Below are 24,514 nucleotides of genomic sequence, written 5' to 3'. Positions count from 1 at the left end.
ATGGCTAAAGATGACAAACCAGGAATAACCTGCATGTATAAAGGACCAACTATTCAGTTTGTGTAATAGTTAAGATCCATAAAACAATCAATCACCTATTGCCAATGATTCCTTTTTTTGGAAAGATATAGCTGGACCTCACAGACGAGGCCCATACAGGTCTATGGTTGGATGCACATTGCACAATCCTTTTACTCAGAGGAGGAATTCCTTGTATTTCATGCTTGTCCATTTGGATAGACCTGACTGAAAATACATCACAACAGGCACACATAGGTCCAAAGGGCTTGGACTATGGATGGGCACCATCACAGAACTACTGAGCTGTTAGCTCCTCTTAGTTTGCAAGCAATTAATTTATACATATATTAAATGACCCCCATTTAGATAAGGCAATTGCATAGTAACATATTACAATCCATGTGTTTAAAGGGACACTCAAACCAAAATTAAACTTTAATGATTCAGATAGAGCATGCAATTTAAAAAAAAAAATCAAAATGGCTTCAATTAACAAAGTGTGCAGAGTGTTTTTATATTTACACTTTTTGATTAACCAGACTATATGCATTTGTGATTGGTTGATGGCTGTCACAAGGGGAGTGGGAATAGACACAACTTTGAAATTTGTCAGAAAAAAAAAATCTACTACTCATATGAAGTTCTGACTAAGTGCTATTGCATTATCACACATTTGCTAATTATGCAAATCTTCTGTATTTACTGGTCCTTTAATAGTTATGTTTGCAGATTAAACATATACTACTAGTCCGGCTATAGGTTTATATTTAGCTACCAAGTCTCATGTATCTCAATACAAACAGATATCCTTGCATAGGTGGTCGGAAATACGTTGGTATAAAGAAAAATGGACTCGAGATTTAGAACATCAGATATAATATTATAAGCACAACTATGCTCCGAAATCATCACTGGCAAAATAACAGGACAATTATAGTATAAGCTCTAGAGAAATGTTAGGAAACAGCAAGCAGTGGATCGTGCAAGGCATCAATAACTAGCAGACAAATACAGTGCTGCTTGCAAGCAGAAAACATTTAAAAGCTATGGATGATTCCCTTATATCACTGGTTTTCTAACCTGTCCTCAGGCCAAATTTTGAGAATATCAGAACTAGAGAATATCAGAACTTGAGCACAGGTGAAATAATAAGGTGATTAGTAAACATGGTTATTTTACCTGCTCTCATTCAAGGTAATCCTGAAAACCTGGCCTGTTGGGGAGGCCTGAGAACAGGTTTAAAAAGCAGTGCCTTATATTGATGCAAAGCTAAAAATTTATATTGACAAGCTTTCAGAGGCAAGGGATTTCTCTTCTCTTTTGTAAATAGATTTAGTTTATTTGGTATTTTTTTTTAATTCTCTATTAATTAATGGGACATTACCCAAATGCTGAATTATTTGTAAGTGATGCAGCATATCTGTAAAAAGCGGATAAGAAAATATCAAATATTTCTATGTAAAAAGGAAGATATTTTACCTCAAAACTCTCTAAGTAGCCACATCCCATTATTAAGGGGTTTAAGCATAGAATCAGGATGCTTATTCCAGGACTTGCAAAGGGAATGTGTATCTGAAATCCCATGAGATTACAGTAAAGCAAAGTGTGAACTCGGCACTGGTGATGCTGATTGGCTGTTGTCACCATGCAGATGACAGTGAAGGATAACGGCTCACAGAGCACTTACTTTGGTGAGCTGAAGAATATTTTAGGTAAACTATCTACCTTTTTTTTCTAATTAGCTTTTTACATATAGTGCACCACGTATGTGATTTAGCATTTGGTTAACATGTCCCTTTAAAGGGGCAGTATACTGTAAAATTGTTCTTTCCTTAATGTGTTTCCAATTACTTTTTACCAACTGCAGAGTATAAAATGTATGAGAATTTGCTTTTTAAGGTTAATTTGTGTATTATAATAATAATAGCTGATTTTGTATTTTGAAGCCACAACCTAACAAAAATGGGTTGAGCTTGTAGGTATCAGATATCATTACTTTGTGTACACACACATGGTTCTTTATCTTATATCGGACTGTAAACCAAAGACCAATACTTGGAGAGAACAATGGAAAATTAACATATTACCACCTTATCTCCTCTATACCCCACTGGGAGTGAAATTTATTCTGCTGGCTGTGTTTACACAGCTTATTTATAGCTTGAAACTAAGGCCACAAAATTTCAGAATGGTTGGGGATACCACAGGATAAATCAACTATTTCAAATGCCAATATAAACAATGTAATATACTCCAGCAGGTAAAGTGGATAATTGGGTACAAATTAAAGGGAAGACCATTTTTGAGTTAACTGTCCCTTTAAGTATCTCCTAACCCTTTGGCTGCCAGACAAGAGCAATGCACTGCAAATTAATTTGCTGATGCACTCTAGGAATGCCTAAGAGTTAAAAGATGACATTGCTCTCTTGCAAGCATCACACACACACACAAATGACAGCAGAACCTTGTAGATGGTCCAGTGTAACAGGACAATGCAGATTTTGGTCCCATACTCTTTCCCAGCACCAGGCAGGCATCCGCATGTGTGTCATAGGATTAGTAGTCTTCCCAGCGCACGGTCAGGCACATCTTAGCTGTCCTTGTCCTCCATTTGTATTTCTCTATCACCGTTGGCTTTGTTAAACAAACAAGCTAAACCCTGTATTAAATTCCCAGAGGCGATCAGACACACACAGGTGGTGCATATTACATGAGGTGTATGCTCAAGCAAACATGCTGCCAGTCTGCAGAGTCTCTGGGTGACATTTAATGCTAAACACTAAATAGCACACAGTTTGCAAATAGCTAAATAAATTATACTGAATTGTACCAAAGCTCCTGCGACAAACTCGGAGCCTGCAATTATGCAAGATGCCTAGCCTGAAGTAATTTACATCATATATTCCTCTGCACTTCTTGTTATCTACAGTGCATTTCTTGTAGATGATCCATTTATACAGCCCATCTGGTAGTGTTTTTTATAAAAATGTATAGTTTTGCTTATGTTTTACGAACATTATGCTGATTTTCAGACTCATAACCAAGCCCTACAGATGTATACACGCGTTTACAGACTCCTGCAGGCTCCTGTCTATGTTATCTGTCTCTTCATATGCAGGGAAGGAGGAGGTGGGAAGTGTCTGCTCTTTTTGTTTACCCAGCCCATTTCAGTGGGTGTCCCAGACTACCTTATCTACAGTGCTAAACTGGGAGCTTCTAAGTAAGTTTTTAAAAGGTTTTATACTGGATTTTTAGAGCAGTATCTGTGCATATTCTTCTTTATAGTAGTGTCTATTACATGCAGTTATATGAAAATTGGTGTATACTGTCCCTTTAATGACTAGTCCTGAACACTAAAGCTCTGGTATTATGTATCACTTAATATTTAAAAACCTCTCAACCATACTTTAAATTATAAAGCAAACAACACAAATAGACACTAAGATACAGCACGTCTCAGTGGATTAACTTTACAGCATACACTATTAATGTTACAAACATGGAATACGGAATCTTGTTTCAAATAAACTCTGTGATGCATTTCTAATCCCAAACTAAATCTGTGAGGCATTAAAAATGCTGTACCCCATCCCCTAGCGGCATACAGAGACTATGAAATAAATATCATTTCAAAGAAAAAAAGTTGGTGAACTTTCAGAATCATGTCCTGTCAGACAACAAGCACCAGGAAAAATAAACATTTAACCTCTTGACTTCCAGAAAGGATATTCATGTAGCTCCTAGAGAGCCATGGGGTTAATAATTTGTATAATTAAGACTAGCCACATATCTTGGCTTACAAATTAGTTTTGCATACCTAGCCATGTATGGGAGGGCAGTGCACAGCTACCAGCACTCTTTTCCGCTTTTCCATGGCACCTTTGCAAACTGTTATGGTCGTACTTTTATGTATTTCGAATTAGTGTATATATGAGATAGATGATAGATAAATGCTCTCATAGAAAGAAGGGAAAGAACAAAGTACATTTGTAATCAGAATAAAATTATTGTTTGTTTTTTTAAACCACACAAAATATCTAAATTATTATGTTTAGTTTTGACTTGTAATGTTTATTTCTTTCTCCAGTAATCTCTGCCATTCTTTCTGTGTTCAGATTTTTCTTTAGAAAAATACATTTACCACAGATTAAAACATTAATAAAAAGAGAGAAGCGCTCAACCTGGGAACGAACAATAGCATAATAGCTTGTTCTATGGCTAGTTACCACCCAAGAAGCAGCCTCTTTTTGCTCAACATATGCCTTTCACAAAGAAGACCTTTCCTGTAGCATATCAGTCTGATCCTGACTTAACAGTACAGTCCAGCCCCAAAATACCAGGCAATCCCTATCTGAACAAGAGAAACGGCAAAACCCCATACGTACGTTTCGGCCTAGTGTGGGCCTCGTCAGTGAGCACTTCTCTTTTAATTTATGCACATTATGACACTAAGGGAAGTCGCCCTAAGTGTGATGCGGGAATCCAGACGTGGGCCCGTTGCTCAGTGTGCCTAGAGGGATATGGCTGCACCTCACTGACGAGGCCCACTCTAGGCCGAAACGTAAGTCTGGAGTTTTGCCGTTTCTCTCGTTCAGAGAGGGATTACCTGGTATTTCGGGCTGGACTATACTGTGAAGTCAGGATCTGACTGAAATGCTACAGGAAAGTGCTTCTCTGTGAAAGGCACATGTTGAGCAAAAAGAGGCTGCTTTTTGGGTGATAACTAGCCATAGAACAAGCTATTATGCTATTGTTCGTTCCCAGGTTGAGCGCGTCTCTCTTTTTATTTATGCACAGATTAAAACATATCTGCAAATTATCTATTAATTATAATAAGTTTAGGGCGGCTCTTATTTATACATATACTGGGCAAGAGTGAGCATAAACCACCTGCTTTGGTATACTCAAACATACCCACAAGCCAAAATGGTACACTTTGCCTGAATTTAAAATACCAGCTGTAAATGTAACTTTCTGTTTTTTTGATATTGCAGATTGAGCATCACCAAAAGTGAATATGCATCAACTCAATATGGACTGCCAGAAAGTGAGGCAAGTGCTGCTACCTGAAAATGTCACTTTTACAGTAACTGAATGACTGATGGTAAAGCTTTTTTATTACACTAATGAAACAGACTGCTTAAGCAGTGGCTTATACTTAATAGCAATCATTGCAATGTGTATTATTCCTTATTTTAAACAGATTTTACCTTTTATTTATTTTTGATAGTACATTTATGCAGCGTCCATGACTTCCTGTCACAGCCCTACAAGGAGGCTGTGGCATCTGTAGGAAGGTTTATCTAGCCAGTCGTAAGACCGCTGCTTCTTAACTTGTCCGCCACCTTTTAGGTCCAGGCACTTGATAAATTATCTTCTAAATATCTTTAAATATTAAATACATGCTAGATATGATTTATGATATTTTAGTTGTTAAAAAATTGAAAAAAAAATTGAAGGAATAAATGTAGCCTTTTTAAAGTAATGGACACTACTATGTTGCAACTAGGATTTCCCTATGTTTTATCTCCTCTGCTGAGGGCAGATAGGGACAGTTATCAATGAGTAACAATCTTATTGAGTTTAATTACTCTGACGTAAAGAGACATTTCTATTGCTCTTTGTTAAAATGAGATTGACAAACATTGTTTTCCCTTTTTGTTGTTCTGTATAGAAATTATTATGAAAGGGATATGAAAGTCAAAATTAAACTTGTATGATTCAGATAGAGCAGGTCATTTTAAGACACTTAATTCACTTCTATTTTCAAACGTGCTTCATTCTCTTGGTATCCCTTGTTAAAAAAAGAATACGCACATATCTTACACTAGTGGGAGCTAGTTGCTGATTGGTGCTTGCACACATTTGTCTCTTGTGATTGGCTAACTAGATGTGTTCATCTAGCTGGCAGTAGTGCAGTTATGTTCCATCAACAAAGGATAACAAGAGAATGAAGCAAATTTGATAGAAGTAAATTGGAAAGTTGTGTCTGCAGCATTATATGGCATCAGTTGTGCAACTATGTTATACCTTAGCAAGAGCACTAGATGGCAGCACTATTTCCTGTCATGCAGTAATGTAGACATGTGCATGCTACATATATAGATATCTCCAACAAAGAATAACAAGAGAACAAAGTATATTTGATAATAGAAGTAAATTGGAAACTTTTTTTAAATTGTATTCTCTTTTTAAATCATGAAAAAAAAAAATGTTGGGTTCTATATCCCTTTAAAGGTTGTGCTACTAAATATACACACACTTATTTTTAATCAAGTTATATGTAACATTTCACAGTGCATTTTCATGCTCTTGGTACAGCACTCTGCATTGTTTGGCATTGCTGCCGTTACCTGGTTTTGATCATTTCTCCCTAGAAACAGAAAACCAAGTATATTAACACCAACCTCAAAGTCAGAGAACAGCACTGCTACATTACACATTCCTTTCAAGCAACATAAAACCATTAAGAGATAAAAGTTCTAAGATTAAAAAAAATGAAGAACAGTACAACTTGAAGAACATTGTTGATATAGCGGCTTTTAAGAGTAGAAATGCAATTTGATTGCCTTTAGCATACTGCTAAATTCTCGCAGGACATATCTATATACATAATACACACTACTAGAATATAAACAATGATCAATATAAATGTAGAAACGTAACACATTACTGTATTTTATAGATTGTTTTCTTCAAAACAATAATGAGTTACTTGAATGTGTCTACTTTTTTTTTTTAACATTAAAGGGACAGTAACGTTAAAACTAAACTTTCATGATTCATAGAGCTTGCAATTTTAAACAATTTGCTTTGTTCTCTGGTTATTCTTTGCTGAAGCACAATCCTAGGTAGGCTTATAGAAGCGTGCAAGTATCTTTAGCAGTATAACACTGAAATAAAGAGTTTTGCGAACACTGTTGACAGATGGCTATAGACACATGCATGCTCCCGAGCTCAACTAGGATTACTCTAACAAAGGATACCAGGAGAACTAAGCAAAATTGATAATAGAAGTAAATTGGAAAGAGTTCTAAAATGTCACACTCTTATATAGTAAATTTAAATTCAATTTTGACTTTACTGTCCCTTTATATCTTGGAAACACATTTTGCCAATTTGCATTAGGGTGCTAAAAAAAAAAAAAGTTTAAAAAGAAAAACATAATTTATGCTTACCTGATAAATTCCTTTCTTCTGTTGTGTGATCAGTCCACGGGTCATCATTACTTCTGGGATATAACTCCTCCCCAACAGGAAATGCAAGAGGATTCACCCAGCAGAGCTGCATATAGCTCCTCCCCTCTACGTCAGTCCCAGTCATTCGACCAAGAAACAACGAGAAAGGAGTAACCAAGGGTGAAGTGGTGACTGGAGTATAATTTAAAAGATATTTACCTGCCTTAAAAACAGGGCGGGCCGTGGACTGATCACACAACAGAAGAAAGGAATTTATCAGGTAAGCATAAATTATGTTTTCTTCTGTTATGTGTGATCAGTCCACGGGTCATCATTACTTCTGGGATACCAATACCAAAGCAAAAGTACACGGATGACGGGAGGGACAGGCAGGCTCATTATACAGAAGGAACCACTGCCTGAAGAACCTTTCTCCCAAAAATAGCCTCCGAAGAAGCAAAAGTGTCAAATTTGTAAAATTTGGAAAAAGTAAGAAGCGAAGACCAAGTTGCAGCCTTGCAAATCTGTTCAACAGAGGCCTCATTCTTAAAGGCCCAAGTGGAAGCCACAGCTCTAGTGGAGTGAGCTGTAATTCTTTCAGGAGGCTGCTGTCCAGCAGTCTCATAGGCTAAACGTATTATGCTACGAAGCCAAAAAGAGAGAGAGGTAGCAGAAGCTTTTTGACCTCTCCTCCGTCCAGAGTAAACGACAAACAAGGAAGAAGTTTGGCGAAAATCTTTAGTTGCCTGCAAGTAGAACTTGAGGGTACGAACTACGTCCAGATTGTGTAAAAGACGTTCCTTCTTTGAAGAAGGATTTGGACACAAGGATGGGACAACAATCTCTTGATTGATGTTCCTGTTAGTGACTACCTTAGGTAAGAACCCAGGTTTAGTACGCAGAACTACCTTGTCTGAGTGAAAAATCAGATAAGGGGAATCACAATGTAAGGCTGATAACTCAGAGACTCTTCGAGCCGAGGAAATAGCCATTAAAAACAGAACTTTCCAAGATAACATTTTTATATCAATGGAATGAAGGGGTTCAAACGGAACACCCTGTAAAACGTTAAGAACTAAGTTTAAACTCCATGGTGGAGCAACAGCTTTAAACACAGGCTTGATCCTAGCTAAAGCCTGACAAAAGGACCGGACGTCTGGATTTTCTGACAGACGTCTGTGTAACAAGATGGACAGAGCTGAAATCTGTCCCTTTAATGAACTAGCTGATAAACCCTTTTCTAAACCTTCTTGTAGAAAAGACAATATCCTAGCGATCCTAACCTTACTCCAGGAGTAACCTTTGGATTCGCACCAGTATAGGTATTTCCGCCATATTTTATGGTAAATCCTTCTGGTAACAGGCTTCCTAGCCTGAATCAGGGTATCAATAACCAACTCAGAAAAACCACGTTTTGATAAAATCAAGCGTTCAATTTCCAAGCAGTCAGCTTCAGAGAAGTTAGATTTTGATGTTTGAATGGACCCTGTATCAGAAGGTCCTGTCTTAGAGGTAGAGACCAAGGCGGACAGGATGACATGTCCACTAGATCTGCATACCAAGTCCTGCGTGGCCAAGCAGGTGCTATTAGAATTATTGATGCTCTCTCCTGTTTGATTTTGGCAATCAAACGAGGAAGCAGCGGGAAGGGTGGAAACACATAAGCCATCCTGAAGTTCCAAGGTGCTGTCAAAGCATCTATCAGAACTGCTCCCGGATCCCTGGATCTGGACCCGTAGCGAGGAAGTTTGGCGTTCTGGCGAGACGCCATGAGATCTATCTCTGGTTTGCCCCAACGTCGAAGTATTTGGGCAAAGACCTCCGGATGAAGTTCCCACTCCCCCGGATGAAGAGTCTGGCGACTCAAGAAATCCGCCTCCCAGTTCTCCACTCCCGGGATGTGGATTGCTGACAGGTGGCAAGAGTGAGACTCTGCCCAGCGAATTATCTTTGATACTTCCATCATTGCTAGGGAGCTTCTTGTCCCTCCCTGATGGTTGATGTAAGCTACAGTCGTGATGTTGTCCGACTGAAACCTGATGAACCCCCGAGTTATTAACTGGGGCCAAGCCAGAAGGGCATTGAGAACTGCTCTCAATTCCAGAATGTTTATTGGAAGGAGGCTCTCCTCCTGATTCCATAGTCCCTGAGCCTTCAGAGAATTCCAGACAGCGCCCCAACCTAGTAGGCTGGCGTCTGTTGTTACAATTGTCCAGTCTGGCCTGCTGAATGGCATCCCCCTGGACAGGTGTGGCCGATGAAGCCACCATAGAAGAGAATTTCTGGTCTCTTGATTCAGATTCAGAGTAGGGGACAAATCTGAGTAATCCCCATTCCACTGACTTAGCATGCATAATTGCAGCGGTCTGAGGTGTAGGCGTGCAAAAGGTACTATGTCCATTGCCGCTACCATTAAGCCGATCACCTCCATGCATTGAGCTACTGACGGGTGTTGAATGGAATGAAGGACGCGGCATGCATTTTGAAGTTTCGTTAACCTGTCTTCTGTCAGGTAAATCTTCATTTCTACAGAATCTATAAGAGTCCCCAAGAATGGAACTCTTGTGAGAGGAAAGAGAGAACTCTTCTTTTCGTTCACTTTCCATCCATGCGACCTTAGAAATGCCAGAACTAACTCTGTATGAGACTTGGCAGTTTGAAAGCTTGAAGCTTGTATTAGAATGTCGTCTAGGTACGGAGCTACCGAAATCCCTCGCGGTCTTAGTACCGCTAGAAGGGCACCCAGAACCTTTGTGAAGATTCTTGGAGCCGTAGCCAATCCGAATGGAAGAGCTACAAACTGGTAGTGCCTGTCTAAGAAGGCAAACCTTAGATACCGGTGATGATCTTTGTGGATCGGTATGTGAAGGTAAGCATCCTTTAAATCCACTGTGGTCATGTACTGACCCTCTTGGATCATGGGTAAGATTGTCCGAATAGTTTCCATTTTGAACGATGGAACTCTTAGGAATTTGTTTAGAGTCTTTAAATCTAAGATTGGCCTGAAAGTTCCCTCTTTTTTGGGAACCACAAACAGGTTTGAGTAGAACCCTTGTCCTTGTTCCGACCACGGAACCGGATGGATCACTCCCATTGTTAACAGATCTTGTACGCAGCGTAGAAACGCTTCTTTCTTTATCTGGTTTGTTGACAACCTTGACAGATGAAATCTCCCTCTTGGGGGAGAAAATTTGAAGTCTAGAAGGTATCCCTGAGATATGATCTCTAGTGCCCAGGGATCCTGAACATCTCTTGCCCAGGCCTGGGCGAAGAGAGAGAGTCTGCCCCCTACTAGATCCGGTCCCGGATCGGGGGCTCTCGGTTCATGCTGTCTTTGGGGCAGCAGCAGGTTTTCTGGCCTGCTTGCTTTTGTTCCAGGACTGGTTAGGCTTCCAGCCTTGCCTGTAACGAGCAACAGCTCCTTCCTGTTTTGGTGCAGTGGAGGTTGATGCTGCTCCTGTTTTGAAATTCCGAAAGGGACGAAAATTAGACTGTCTAGCCTTAGCTTTGGCCTTGTCTTGAGGTAGGGCGTGGCCCTTACCTCCCGTAATGTCAGCGATAATTTCTTTCAAACCGGGCCCGAATAAGGACTGCCCCTTGAAAGGTATATTAAGTAATTTGGACTTAGAAGTAACATCAGCTGACCATGATTTTAGCCACAGTGCCCTGCGTGCCTGTATGGCGAATCCTGAGTTCTTAGCCGTAAGTTTGGTTAAATGTACTACGGCCTCCGAAATGAAAGAATTAGCTAGTTTAAGGACTCTAAGCCTGTCCGTAATGTCGTCTAGCGTAGAGGAACTAAGGTTCTCTTCAAGCGACTCAATCCAAAAAGCTGCCGCAGCCGTAATCGGCGCGATACATGCAAGGGGTTGTAATATAAAACCTTGTTGAACAAACATTTTCTTAAGGTAACCCTCTAATTTTTTATCCATTGGATCTGAGAAAGCACAGCTATCCTCCACCGGGATAGTGGTACGCTTAGCTAAAGTAGAAACTGCTCCCTCCACCTTGGGGACCGTTTGCCATAAGTCCCGAGTGGTGGCGTCTATTGGAAACATCTTTCTAAATATTGGAGGGGGTGAGAACGGCACACCGGGTCTATCCCACTCCTTAGTAACAATTTCAGTTAGTCTCTTAGGTATAGGAAAAACGTCAGTACTCGCCGGTACCGCAAAGTATTTATCCAACCTACACAGTTTCTCTGGTATTGCAATAGTGTTACAATCGTTGAGAGCTGCTAAGACCTCCCCTAGTAGTACACGGAGGTTCTCCAATTTAAATTTAAAATTTGAAATATCTGAGTCCAATCTGTTTGGATCAGAACAGTCACCCACAGAATGAAGCTCTCCGTCCTCATGCTCTGCAAGCTGTGACGCAGTATCAGACATGGCCCTAGCATTGTCAGCGCACTCTGTTCTCACCCCAGAGTGATCACGCTTGCCTCTTAGTTCAGGTAATTTAGACAAAACTTCAGTCATAACAGTAGCCATATCTTGTAATGTTATCTGTAATGGCCGCCCAGATGTACTAGGCGCCAAAATATCACGCACCTCCCGGGCGGGAGATGCAGGTACTGTCGCGTGAGGCGAGTTAGTCGGCATAACTCTCCCCTCGCTGTTTGGTGAAATTTGTTCACATTGTACAGATTGACTTTTATTTAAAGTAGCATCAATACAGTTAGTACATAAATTTCTATTGGGCTCCACCTTGGCATTGGAACAAATGACACAGATATCTTCCTCTGAGTCAGACATGTTTAACACACTAGCAAAAAACTTACAACTTGGTTATAATCTTTTTTAGCAAAAAACGTACTGTGCCTCAAAGAGGTACTAACGATTAAATGACAGTTGAAATAATGAACTGAAAAACAGTTATTGCATCAAATTTTAAAACAACACAACTTTTAGCAAAGGTTTGTTCCCATTAGTAAAAAAAAACAACACTAATTAAATTTGTACATAAGAAAACAAAACAACGTTTTTTATACACAGTCACTATAAGAATTCTCACAGCTCTGCTGAGAGAATTTACCTCCCTTCAAAGAAGTTTGAAGACCCCTGAGATCTGTCAGAGATGAACCGGATCATGCAGGAAATATAAAAGTAGCTGACTGGAATTTTTTGATGCGTAGCAAAGAGCGCCAAAAACGGCCCCTCCCTCTCCCACACAGCAGTGAAGAGAAACGAAACTGTCACAATTAAAGCAAAAAACTGCCAAGTGGAAAATAATGCCCAAACATTTATTCACACAGTACCTCAGCAATGTAAACGATTCTACATTCCAGCAAAAACGTTTAACATGAGAATAGTTATTAAAAAGGATTAGTGACCTTTAACACAGTAGTTCCGGTGAAATACCATCCCCAGAATACTGAAGTGTATACATACATGTCATTTTAACGGTATGGCAGGCTTTTCTCATCAATTCCATTCAGAAAATAAAAACTGCCACATACCTCAATGCAGATTCATCTGCCCGCTGTCCCCTGATCTGAAGCCTTTACCTCCCTCAGATGGTCGAGAACAGCAATATGATCTTAACGACTCCGGTTAAAATCATAGTAAAAAATCTCTGTCAGATTCTTCCTCAAACTCTGCCAGAGAAGTAATAACACGCTCCGGTGCTATTTTAAAATAACAAACTTTTGATTGAAGTCATAAAAACTAAGTATAATCACCATAGTCCTCTCACACATCCTATCTAGTCGTTGGGTGCAAGAGAATGACTGGGACTGACGTAGAGGGGAGGAGCTATATGCAGCTCTGCTGGGTGAATCCTCTTGCATTTCCTGTTGGGGAGGAGTTATATCCCAGAAGTAATGATGACCCGTGGACTGATCACACATAACAGAAGAAATAAATACCATGAACGTTTGAACATCTAAAACTAAATAAAGAAAAATAGGCTAAGCCCAGTGAGAGAGTAGATGTGAAAACACTATTTGATCGCTACAGCCTTTAATACATAACTAGAAAAGCTACTAACTTAAATCACTCTGTACATCTGGGACGTTTCTCTTTATTTTAAAGGGATATAGAAACGCTTTGAAAAGTATTATAAAAAGTGTATGTAAATATAGTAAAAAAAAAAAACAGCAATATCTTTTCATTAATTATTTTGACCCATTTATTTCTGATTTCTGAATATTGTGGGATTTCAAATTCATGTAAGAACTGCAAGGGCAGACTTAGAACACTACTATATGTCACATGATCATTGGTTGCACCCTTTAGTGACCAATAACTGTTCCCAATTGGTAATAGAGAAGGAAATCTAGATTACAACATGGAGGTTCTTATTTCTTTATGGACACTAAAACTTTACACTTATTTTTTTTCAACATTTTAACAAATATAATTTTAAAACATACATCTGCATAGTCTTATCAGTCTAATCTGTGCTTTAAAGGACCAGTCAACACATTAGATTTGCATAATCAACAAATGCAAGATAACAAGACAATGCAATAGCACTTAGTCTGAACTTCAAATGAGTAGTAGATTTTTTTATAACAAAATTTAAAGTTTTGTATATTTCCACTCCCCTTGTACCATGTGATAACAATCAGCCAATCACAAATGCATATACGTATAGTCTGTGAATTCTTGCACATGCTCAGTAGGATCTGGTGACTCAAAAAGTGTAAATATAAAAGACTGTGCACATTTTTTTTTAATGGAAGTAAATTGGAAAGTTGTTTAAAATTACATGCTGTATCTGAATCATGAAAATTTAATTTAACCTGAGTGTCCCTTTAAGTACATCACTATATGTAGTGTTTAAGGTCCTTCAATATATCCCCTGCTATCATTTGTAATGTTTAATCATCATTACTCAAGGATCCGAAAAAAGTACAAATCTGGCTCACAAAAGAAATAGTGGCACCTTAATTAAAGCTAAATTGTGTGGCCTACTTGAGTCTTGCACCAAAGCCAGTACAAGTATTTGCGGTCTACCTTTAAAAATAAATAAATATATATATATATATCCTGCCAATCTGTCTAGTTTACATACAACAATGTAAACATATAAATATATTTAAAATGTATAAGTGGACAACTATTTATCTTATACATAATTACTGTAACTAGTAGGCATCATCTCTTTTTCTAAAGTTACATACACAAATCTATAGAATATATATATATAAAAATAATTTATTATTATAATTAGTTTTTCTCACTCCGGATTTGGACTTCAGGAGTCTGAGTAGAAAGCAGATTAAAGTAGAAAGAATAAAAAGCTAGATGATGGAACGCATATTTTACAGGTCTCAGATTACAAGGCACAGATTGCTGAGCAATTGTTAGCCATATAGATCTCAGCAAGAGCCGTTTGATTGCATATTTTGTATTTTAAGTTCATTGGATATAATTAAAAACATTCATGGTTTTAAACAACTTTCCAACTTTTTCTTCTGTCAAATTTGCTTTAGTCTCTTGGTATTCTTTGTTGAAGAATAATCCTAGGTAGGCTCATAGGAGCTCAGAAGAATGCATGTGTGTTTAGCAGTAGTGTTTGCAACAATGTGCACACTCCTGGGCTAAGGCTATCTAGGTTTATTATTCAACAAAGGATACCAGGAGTATAAAGCAAATTTGATTATTCAGTGAAAGTTGCTTTAAATTCTAGCCTAGTTGTTTTAAATGTTCTAGCCTAGTCATAAAGGATTGCCGTTTTTGAGAAAATAGGTGACAAAGCTAAAAGAAAGCACTGAAGCCTACATACCCTCCTCTCATCTGTGACAATGTAATTTCGTCCATGCTTCTTAGTGAGATGAGGTACAAGAACGTCAAACCGACGCCGGAACTCACAGAATGCCATGTAATCTGGATAACCTGCAGAAACACAAAACAGACAGTGACATACTGATATGGATTCATTTTTATGAATTTCATTGCAAAATGAAGATGTATCAGTCCCACAATTTTAATGCTATAAAGAATCTTTGTTATTGCAAATTGACTCGTTATCTTTAAAAGGGTCAGTACACACCATGTAATTACAAAACATTTTTGCTGTATTGCTATTGAACATATCAGCCAAGTCTCAACATTTTTAAAACACATTTAACTATTATTTTTCAATAACAAAACTACACCAACCATTTGCATTTTTTCTAAGAGCAAATCCAAAGCCAACAAGAATAGCCACGGTCATATAGTTAGTATAAAATGCTTTGTTTTGCAGTTGTTATATCAATATTGTTTCTAAAAAAAAATAAAAAAATAACGTAAGCATTTGCCATTCTAATAGGTTTCAGTGAATATTAACCTAAGATATTTTTCTAAATGGATAATATATTTGCCATGCATTGATTATAATAAGTTGTACTTTACTTGATGGAAAAACACTATGTGAAGTGGTATTCCAGTGGTTTGAGGGTTAACGTATTGTATTTGATCATTAAGGGTTAATGGCAGTTATATATAAATAATGATTGTATGCACATGTTGAATAGTCCTGACAAAGTGCCAAGGTACGGCATGAAACGCGTAGGCTGCTGGTCTGCATCGGGTCTTTTGGCCACCATGACTGAAGTAAGTTTGGATGTTCTTATACTTTGTCAAACAATAAGTTATGTTTTAAATTATCATCTGGCATCTCTGACTTTCTATTTCAGTTTTGGATCGCATACTGGAAGTTATCAGACAGCTTCAGGCCAGTTTTGATTACGTCACATTCCAGCATGACTACAGAGACATTCTACTGTTGGCAAAGCGGCACAGTTTTGTTATGTTCGAGGAAGCTGTCACATGGATTGCATTATACTACAGGCAGTCACGCTTTGTAGTGAAACCACTCTTTCTACTTTCAACAGTGGATTTCCACAAAACTCATCACCAAGAGATGGTTGAGTCCAACACATGTATGATTTACAATTTGTACTGAAATACTGTTCTGCTACTCGGCAACGCTTACTTTTGTTACACAAGTGCATAATGATGAATAAAGAGTAACATCTTCATCAGCACCCACAGTGATATACTTATCGTAATCTTCCCATACAGAAGTGAATATTTGATATGCTCATATAGCAGTATAATACGGGTTTTGATTTCATTACATAGTTCTGAATATATGTAAGGGACCGATTCACATCTCAGCTCTGGGTTTGCCACAGAGCTGTCGTACAGAGTTAGTATACAGTGCCACATAAGAAAATGTGAAATAAAGTGACACTCCAGTTCATTTTCAAAGCAATTTTTGCAGTTCAAGCAACTATTCAAGAAATATTAGATAGGGTTAAAAGAATGGCAGCCCTTTCTGGTAGTAAAAAGTTTACACAAAGGATTCTGCAAAGTACTATCAAAATGGCTACATTTTTTTTTGGGGGGGGGGGGAACTTGACTATAGTATTACTATAAACAACTTGAATCTTTCTAACAATACAAATGATTTACTGGCGATACAGCCGCTGTACACAGGAACCTATGTTGCGTTCAGCACAACAAAGAGTCATGGAACACTTTAATAACTCTCTTATTTAATTAAAACAACAAGACATTGAGGCACTCATCTGTGAACAAACATAGCTTAGCAGCTTATTCTAGAGTGAAAACAAAGTGTACAGTCTCAGTCAATGTCTCTATTTCACAGATTACAACTTTCAATTCTGGGCTGACTCTCTCAGTCTAACACTGTTTTTGGATGGGATCACACTGGTATACGTCAACAGCTCTCTTCTGAAATGCACAGAACACTGCACCCTGGATGGTCACCTTCCCCTGAAACAAGTTTGGTGCCTCATGTATCTGTATGCTTATTTACTCCATTTAATTTTGTTTCCTATGTAATATAAAGGGGGTGAGAATCAGAAAACCAAGGTAAACACGTTAAAGGGACAGTCTAGGCCAAAATAAACGTTCATGATTCAGATAGAGCATGTAATTTTAAACAATTTTCCAATTTACTTTTATCACCAATTTTGCTTTGTTCTCTTGGTATTCTTAGTTGAGAGCTTAACCTAGGAGGTTCATATGCTAATTTCTTAGACCTTGAAGCCCACCTCTTTCAGATTGCATTTTAACAGTTTTTCACCACTAGAGGGTGTTAGTTCACATATTTCATATAGATAACGCTGTGCTCGTGCACGTGAAGTAATCTGGGAGCAGGCACTGATTGGCTAGACTGCAAGTCTGTCAAAAGAACTGAAAAAAGGGGCAGTTTGCAGAGGCTTAGATACAAGATAATCACAGAGGTTCAAAGTATATTATTATAACTGTGTTGGTTATGCAAAACTGGGGAATGGGTAATAAAGGGATTATCTATCTTTTAAAACAATAAAAATTCTGGTGTAGACGGTCCCTTTAAGTAGACAGCATACCCAAAGCACAAGGGCTGCACCAATATCACTAAGCCAGTGTACTTAAAGGGACAGTCAACACTAGAATTTTTGTTGTTTTAAAAGATAGATAATCCCTTTATTACCCATTCCCCAGTTTCGCATAACCAACACAGTTATAATTATACACGTTTTACCTCTGTAATTACCTTGTATCTAAGCCTCAGCAGACTGCCCCCTTATTTCAGTTCTTTTGACAGACTTGCATTTTAGCCAATCAGCTGTCTCCATGGTAAATTCACGTGCATGAGCTCAATGTTATCTATATGAAACACGTGAACTAATGCCCTCTCTAGTGGTGAAAAACTATCAAAATGCATTTAAATTAGAGGCGGCCTTCAAGGTCTAAGAAATTAGCATATGAACCTCCTAGGTTTAGCTTTCAACTAAGAATACCAAGAGAACAAAGCAACATTGGTGATAAAAGTAAATTGGAAAGTTGTTTAAAATGACATGCCCTATTTGAATCATGAAAAAACAGTCTACACCTTAGTCATCTTAAAGTCTTTAGATTAAGCTGCAATTATCATCCTGCACCCCTTTCTATAGCATGTAGCATCAACAGTAAAAAGGTTATTTTAAAATTAATATTGTTTCTGGTCACTTGTAAAATGTCTGCCAAAAGACTCACTATTTGCTGTCTGTTCAATCCAAATGACCAGAAACAATATTCATTTTAAAATAACTTTTTTACTGTTGCTGCTGCATGATATAGAACGGGGTGCAGGATGATATTTGCAGCTTAATCTAAAGTAAGACTTTAAGATGAATAAGGTATAGACTGCCCCTTTAAGCGTGCTCAGGAAGGCATAGATATAGCATACAGTAGATCCTGGTCTGTTATGATCCTGGATATCAGGTTTGGATGCAGATACATCTAAGAATACATTAAAAAAAAAATAACAAAATCTGCTATACGACCATTAACCCTTCACAGAGTATGCCCGTGCAGCACTTTCGTTGCATGTAACCACAAAATAGAATGCCAGTCTGTATTCATTGTTTTCCTTCAAGACACAGACTTGCCAAATAAATGTGAAACTCGTATGTGCCAACAGGGAGCTGAATATGATTGTGTGCATAATTAAATCAATCGTTGAGCTAGTTATTGGAAAAGCAAAAAACTACTAGCAATTCTTTGTGTAGAGTACATAAATTGACGGGTGAGACCTCTCCGCTGATGTTCAGCCGCTTAATCTGTCATCATTTATTGATTGATACAGCAGCTAACACCAGCTTCGTAAGATTCCCCTATTGATTAAATTGCTGGAGACGTGGATTGATTTTTAGGGACCTGTTTATTTAATTGTAACTACTTGTCTGTTTATTTAAAGTCATAATGAGAAATGTTTCTTAAATCAAGATGCTGTTATTGACAGAGGGTCTTACTCAGAAACAAACCACTGAATTTTAAATAAAGAAATTACAAGTAATTGAAAATAGGTTATAGGGGTTGCCAAAGCAACATTAATACAAGCTTAAAAAACCTTAATTTATTTTTAAGAAGAGAAACTTTATAACTATTTTTTTTCCCTTCAGTATTCGTTTTGGCGATCAAGGAAGGAGGACTTGCACCATGCACATCTGTATTTCGCCATCTGCTTTTAAAATGGTGGTGCTTTTAAAATGGCTTATAATTTCCAAATCACATATTTGGATGTAAAGATGGGGAAGTTTTGATCTGATGTTTTAAAGGCACAAAAGAAAAACAAAATTTATGCTTACCTGATAAATTTATTTCTTGACATGGTGAATCCACGGATCATCTCTAATTACTATTGGGAATATCACTCCTGGCCAGCAGGAGAAGGCAAACAGCACCACAGCAAAGCTGTTGAGTATCACCTCCCTTCCCTCCAAACCCAGTCATTTGACCAAAGGAAAAAGAGAGAAAGGAAGTAACACAAGGTGCAGAGGTGCCTGAGGTTTACAACACAAAAACTGTCTAAAATAAACAGGGCAGGCCATGGACTCACTGTGTCAAGAAATAAATACATTTATCAGGTAAGCATGAAATTTCGTTTTCTTTCTAATGACACAGTGAGTCCAAGGATCATCTCTAATTACTATTGGGAATCAATACCCAAGCTAGAGGACACAGATAAGGGAGGGACAAGACAGGGAACCTAAACAGAAGACACCACTGCTTGAAGAACCTTTCTTCCAAAAGAAGCCTTAGTCGAGGCAAAAGTATTAAATTTATAGAATTTTGAAAGAGTGTGTAGAGAGGACCAAGTTACAGCCTTGCAAATCTGTTCCACAGAACCTTAATTTTTGAATGCCCAGGAAGAGGAAACAGCCCTCGTGGAATGAGCCGCGACTCTCTCAGGAGGCTGCTGTCCAGCAGTTTCATAAGCCAAAACGAATTATACTCTTCAGCCACAAAGAAAGAGAAGTAGCTGTAGCTTTCTGACCCTTGCATTTCTCAGAGAAAACAACAGACAAAGCAGAAGACTGGCGAAAATCCTTAGTCGCCTGTAAATAGTATTTCAACGCACACACCACATCTAGGTTGTGCAGCAGACGCTCTTTATGAGAAGAAGGGTTAAGACACAAAGAAGGGACAACGATATCTTAATTAATGTTCCTACCTGAAACCACTTTAGGGAGGAAACCTATCTTAGTATGCAGAACTACCTAATCCGAGTGAAAAATAAAGTAAGGGGATTCATACTGCAACACAGAGAGCTCTGAGACTCTACGAGCAGAAGAAATTGCAACAAGAAACAAAACTTTTCAAGATAACATCTTTATATCTAAGGAATGCATAGGCTCTAACTGAGCCTGCTGAAGAACTCTAAGAACAAGGTTAAGACTCCAAGGAGGATTAACAGGTTTGAACAAAGGCCTGATTGACAGAAAAATTGCATGTCCGGTACATCCGCCAGACGTTTATAAAACAAAATAGATAAGGCGGATATTTGACCCTTCAAGGTACTAGCAGATAATCCCTTCTCCAGACCCTCCTGGAGAAAAGACAAAATCCTAGGAATCCGAACTCTACTCCAAGAGTAACCTCTGGCTTCACACCAATACAGATATCTATGCCATATCTTATAGTAAATCTTTCTGGTAACAGGTTTACAAGCCTGAATCAAGGTCTCAATGACTGACTCAGAAAAACCACGCTTAGATAAAACTAAGCGTTCAATCTCCAAGCAGTCAGCTTCAGAGAAACGAGATTTGGGTGAAGGAAGGGCCCTTGAAGTAGAAGGTCATTCCTGAGTGGAAGAGATGACATCTCCACTAGGTCTGCATACCAGATCCTGCAAGGCCCTGCCGGAGCAATGAGAATCACCGATGCCCTCTCCTGTTTGATTTGAGCAATGACCCGAGTAAGGAGAGCGAACGGAGGAAACAGGTATGCTAGACTGAAATTCCAAGGGATCGCCAGAGCATCTATCAGTACAGCCTGAGGATCACTTGACCTTGACCCGTACCTCGGGAGCTTGGCATTCTTCTGAGATGCCATGAGATCCAGCTCCGGCTGTCCCCATTTGAAAATCAAGTTGAAAAACACCTCCTGATGGAGTTCCCACTCCCCCTGGTGAAAAGTCTGTCTGCTCAGAAAATCCGCTTCCCAATGGTCCACTCCTGGAATGTGGATCACAGATAGACAGCAGTTGTGGGTCTCTGCCCATTGAATAATTCTGGATACCTCTGTCATGGCCACTGAAGTTATGTTGTCCGACTGAAACCTGATAAACTGGACTGAAGCTGAGGCCAGGCAAGAAGAGCATTGAAGTTTGCCCTTAGCTCTAGGATGTTTATGGAGAGAACTGACTCCTTCCGAGTTCATATCTCCTGAGCCTTTAGCGAGTCCCAGATTGCTCCCCATCCCAACAGGCTGGCGGCATCCATTGTCACAATCACCCAAGGAGGTCTGCAGAAGCAGGTTCCCTTTGAGAGATGTTCCTGAGATAACCACCAAGCAAGAGCATCTCTTGTCGCCTGATCCAGGTGTAAACGCGGACACAGATCCACATAATCCCCATTCCATTGTTTGAGCATGCATAACTGCAAAGGTCTGAGATGGAACCGGGCAAACAGAATGATGTCCACAGCAGCTACCATCAGACCAATCATCTCCATACATTGGGCCACTGACGGCTGAGGAGAGGACCGAAGGGCAAGACAAAAGTCGAAAATCTTTGTCTTTCTGACCTCTGTCAGAAATATTTTAATCGATAAGGAATCAATAATGGTTCCCAAAAACACTAGCCTTGTAGCTGGAATCAGGGAACGCTTTCCCAAATTCACCTTCCATCCGTGAGAACGCAGAAAAGATAACGTCTCTGTATGGGAGTTTGCTTGTTGAAAGGGTGGCGCCTGGACCAGAATGTCATCCAGATAAGGCGCCGCTGCAATGCCCCGCAACTGGAGCACCGCCAACAGGGCTCCCAGGACCTTTGAGAAAATTGTGGGAGCTGTGGCAAAGCCGAATGGAAGAGCCACAAACTGGAAATGTTTGTCTAGAAAGGCAAACCTCAGAAACTTGTGATCATCCCTGTGGATGGGAACATGTAGGTATGCATCCTTTAAATCTACTGACAGGAATTGACCCTCGTGAACTAAGGGAAGAATGGAACGAATAGTTTCCATCTTAAAGGATAGTACTCTGAGGAACTTGTTTGGACTTTTGAGATCTAAAATTAGTCTGAAAGTTCCCTATTTTTTGGGAACCACGAACAGATTGGAGTAGAATCCCTGACCCTGTTCCTGCATTGGAACAGGCACTATCACTCCTAGGTCGGAAAGGTCCCGGAAACAGTAAGAACGCCACTCTTTACCTGTCCACCGCCAGGGATCCAGCACGTCCTGAACCCAGGCCTAAGCAAAGAAATAAAGTCTGCCCCCCCACACACACACACGCAAAATCCAGTCCTGGAAGGCTTGGACTGTTCCTGCTTGGCAGAGGAAGTTTTACCCTTGAAGTTTCGAAAGGAACGAAAATTACTCTGACGTCCCTTCTGCTTATTTCTCTTATCCTGAGGGAGGAAATTACCCTTTCCTCCTATAATGTCTGAAATAATCTTAGCCAATCCCGGCCCAAACAAGGTCTTACCCTTGTAGGGAAACGCCAGAAGTTTAGACTTAGATGACACGTCCGCAGACCAGGATTTCAACCATAAAGCTCTGCAGGCCAATACTGCAAAACCAGAATTCTTAGCTCCCAACTTAATAACTTGTAGGGAAGCATCTGTAAAAAAAAGGAATTGGCCAACTTAAGTATCTGTCTGAAAAGACTCAGACAACGCATTAAACCAGTATGCCGCCGCACTGGTGACGGTAGCAATACAAACCGCTTTTTAAGTAACCCTACCAACTTCTTATCCGTAGGATCCTTAAAGAAACAGCTATCCTCTATGGGAATAGTGGTTCTCTTAGCCAAAGTGGAAATTGCCCCTTCCACCTTGGGAACCGTCTGCCACGACTCCTTGATAGAGTCAGTTATAGGAAACCTCTTCTTAAAGATTGGGTATGGAGAAAAAGGGATACTAGGTCTCTCCCATTCCCAAGCAATTATCTCTGTAGCCCAGTCTGGAACCGAAAAAACATAATTTATGTAAGAATTTACCTGATAAATTCATTTCTTTCATATTGGCAAGAATCCATGAGCTAGTGACGTATGGGATATACATTCCTACCAGGAGGGGCAAAGTTACCCAAACCTCAAAATGCCTATAAATACACCCCCCACCACACCCACAATTCATTTTAACGAATAGCCAAGAAGTGGGGTGATAAGAAGGAGCGAAAGCATCAACAAGGAATTGGAATAATTGTGCTTTATACAAAAAAATCATAACCACCAAAAAAAGGGTGGGCCTCATGGACTCTTGCTAATATGAAAGAAATTAATTTATCAGGTAAATTCTTACATAAATTATGTTTTCTTTCATGTAATTGGCAAGAGTCCATGAGCTGGTGACGTATGGGATAGCAAATACCCAAGATGTGGAACTCCACTCAAGAGTCACTAAAGAGGGTGGGATAAAAATAAAGACAGCCAATTCCACTGGAAAAAGAATCCACAACCCAAATCAAAAGTTTTAATCTTTATAATGAAAAAAACTGAAATTATAAGTAAAAGAATCAAACTGAAACAGCTGCCTGAAGTACTTTTCTTCCAAAAACTGCTTCTGAAGAAGAGAAAACATCAAAATGGTAGAATTTAGTAAAAGTATGAAAGAAGACCAAGTTGCTGCTTTGCAAATCTGATCAACAGAAGCTTCATTCTTAAAAGCCCAGGAAGTAGAAACTGACCTAGTAGAATGAGCCGTAATCCTCTGAGGCGGGGATTTACCCAACTACAAATAAGCATGATGAATAAAAAGCTTTAAACCAAGACGCCAAAGAAATGGCAGAAGCCTTCTGACCTTTCCTAGAACCAGAAAAAATAACAAATAGACTAGAAGTCTTTCTGAAATCTTTAGTAGCTTCAACATAAAATTTCAAAGCTCTTACCACATCCAAAGAATGTAAAGATCTTTCCAAAGAATTCTTAAGATTAGGACACAACGAAGGGACAACAATTTCTCTACTAATGTTGTTTGAATTCACAACTTTAGGTAAAAATTTAAATGAAGTCCGCAAAACCGCCTTATCCTGATGAAAAATCAGAAAAGGAGACTCACAAGAAAAAGCAGATAATTCAGAAACTCTTCTACCATAAGAGATGGCCAAAGGGAACAATACTTTCCAAGAAAGTAATTTAATGTCCAGAGAATGCATAGGCTCAAACGGAGGAGCCTGTAAAGCCCTCAAAACCAAATTAAAACTCCAAGGAGGAGAAATTGGCTTAATGACTGGCTTGATTCGAACCAAAGCCTGTACAAAACAATGAATATCAGGAAGATTAGCAATTTTTCTGTGAAACAGAACAGAAAGAGCAGAGATTTGTCCTTTCAAGGAACTTGCAGACAAACCCTTATCCAAACCATCCTGAAGAAACTGTAAAATTCTA

At 39.0% G+C, this 24,514-nt stretch overlaps 1 protein-coding gene across 9 annotated transcripts in view; it reads right to left on the bottom strand.

The window, feature by feature from the left end:
* MYO18A (myosin XVIIIA) overlaps window positions 1-24,514 on the bottom strand; it is a 527,256-nt gene that overhangs the window by 304,188 nt on the left and 198,554 nt on the right. For all 9 annotated transcript variants that reach the window (XM_053706173.1, XM_053706175.1, XM_053706166.1 and 6 more), the window contains one exon: window positions 14,931-15,040. In XM_053706173.1, the coding sequence (XP_053562148.1) occupies window positions 14,931-15,040 (110 nt within the window). The remainder of the gene's footprint in view (window positions 1-14,930; window positions 15,041-24,514) is intronic.

This window comes from Bombina bombina, chromosome 3 (genome assembly GCF_027579735.1).
Source record: "Bombina bombina isolate aBomBom1 chromosome 3, aBomBom1.pri, whole genome shotgun sequence".
NCBI classification, from domain to species: Eukaryota; Metazoa; Chordata; class Amphibia; order Anura; family Bombinatoridae; genus Bombina; species Bombina bombina.
The sequence above is the reverse complement of the archived record's forward strand: the minus strand, read 5'-3'. Positions and strand labels throughout refer to the sequence as shown.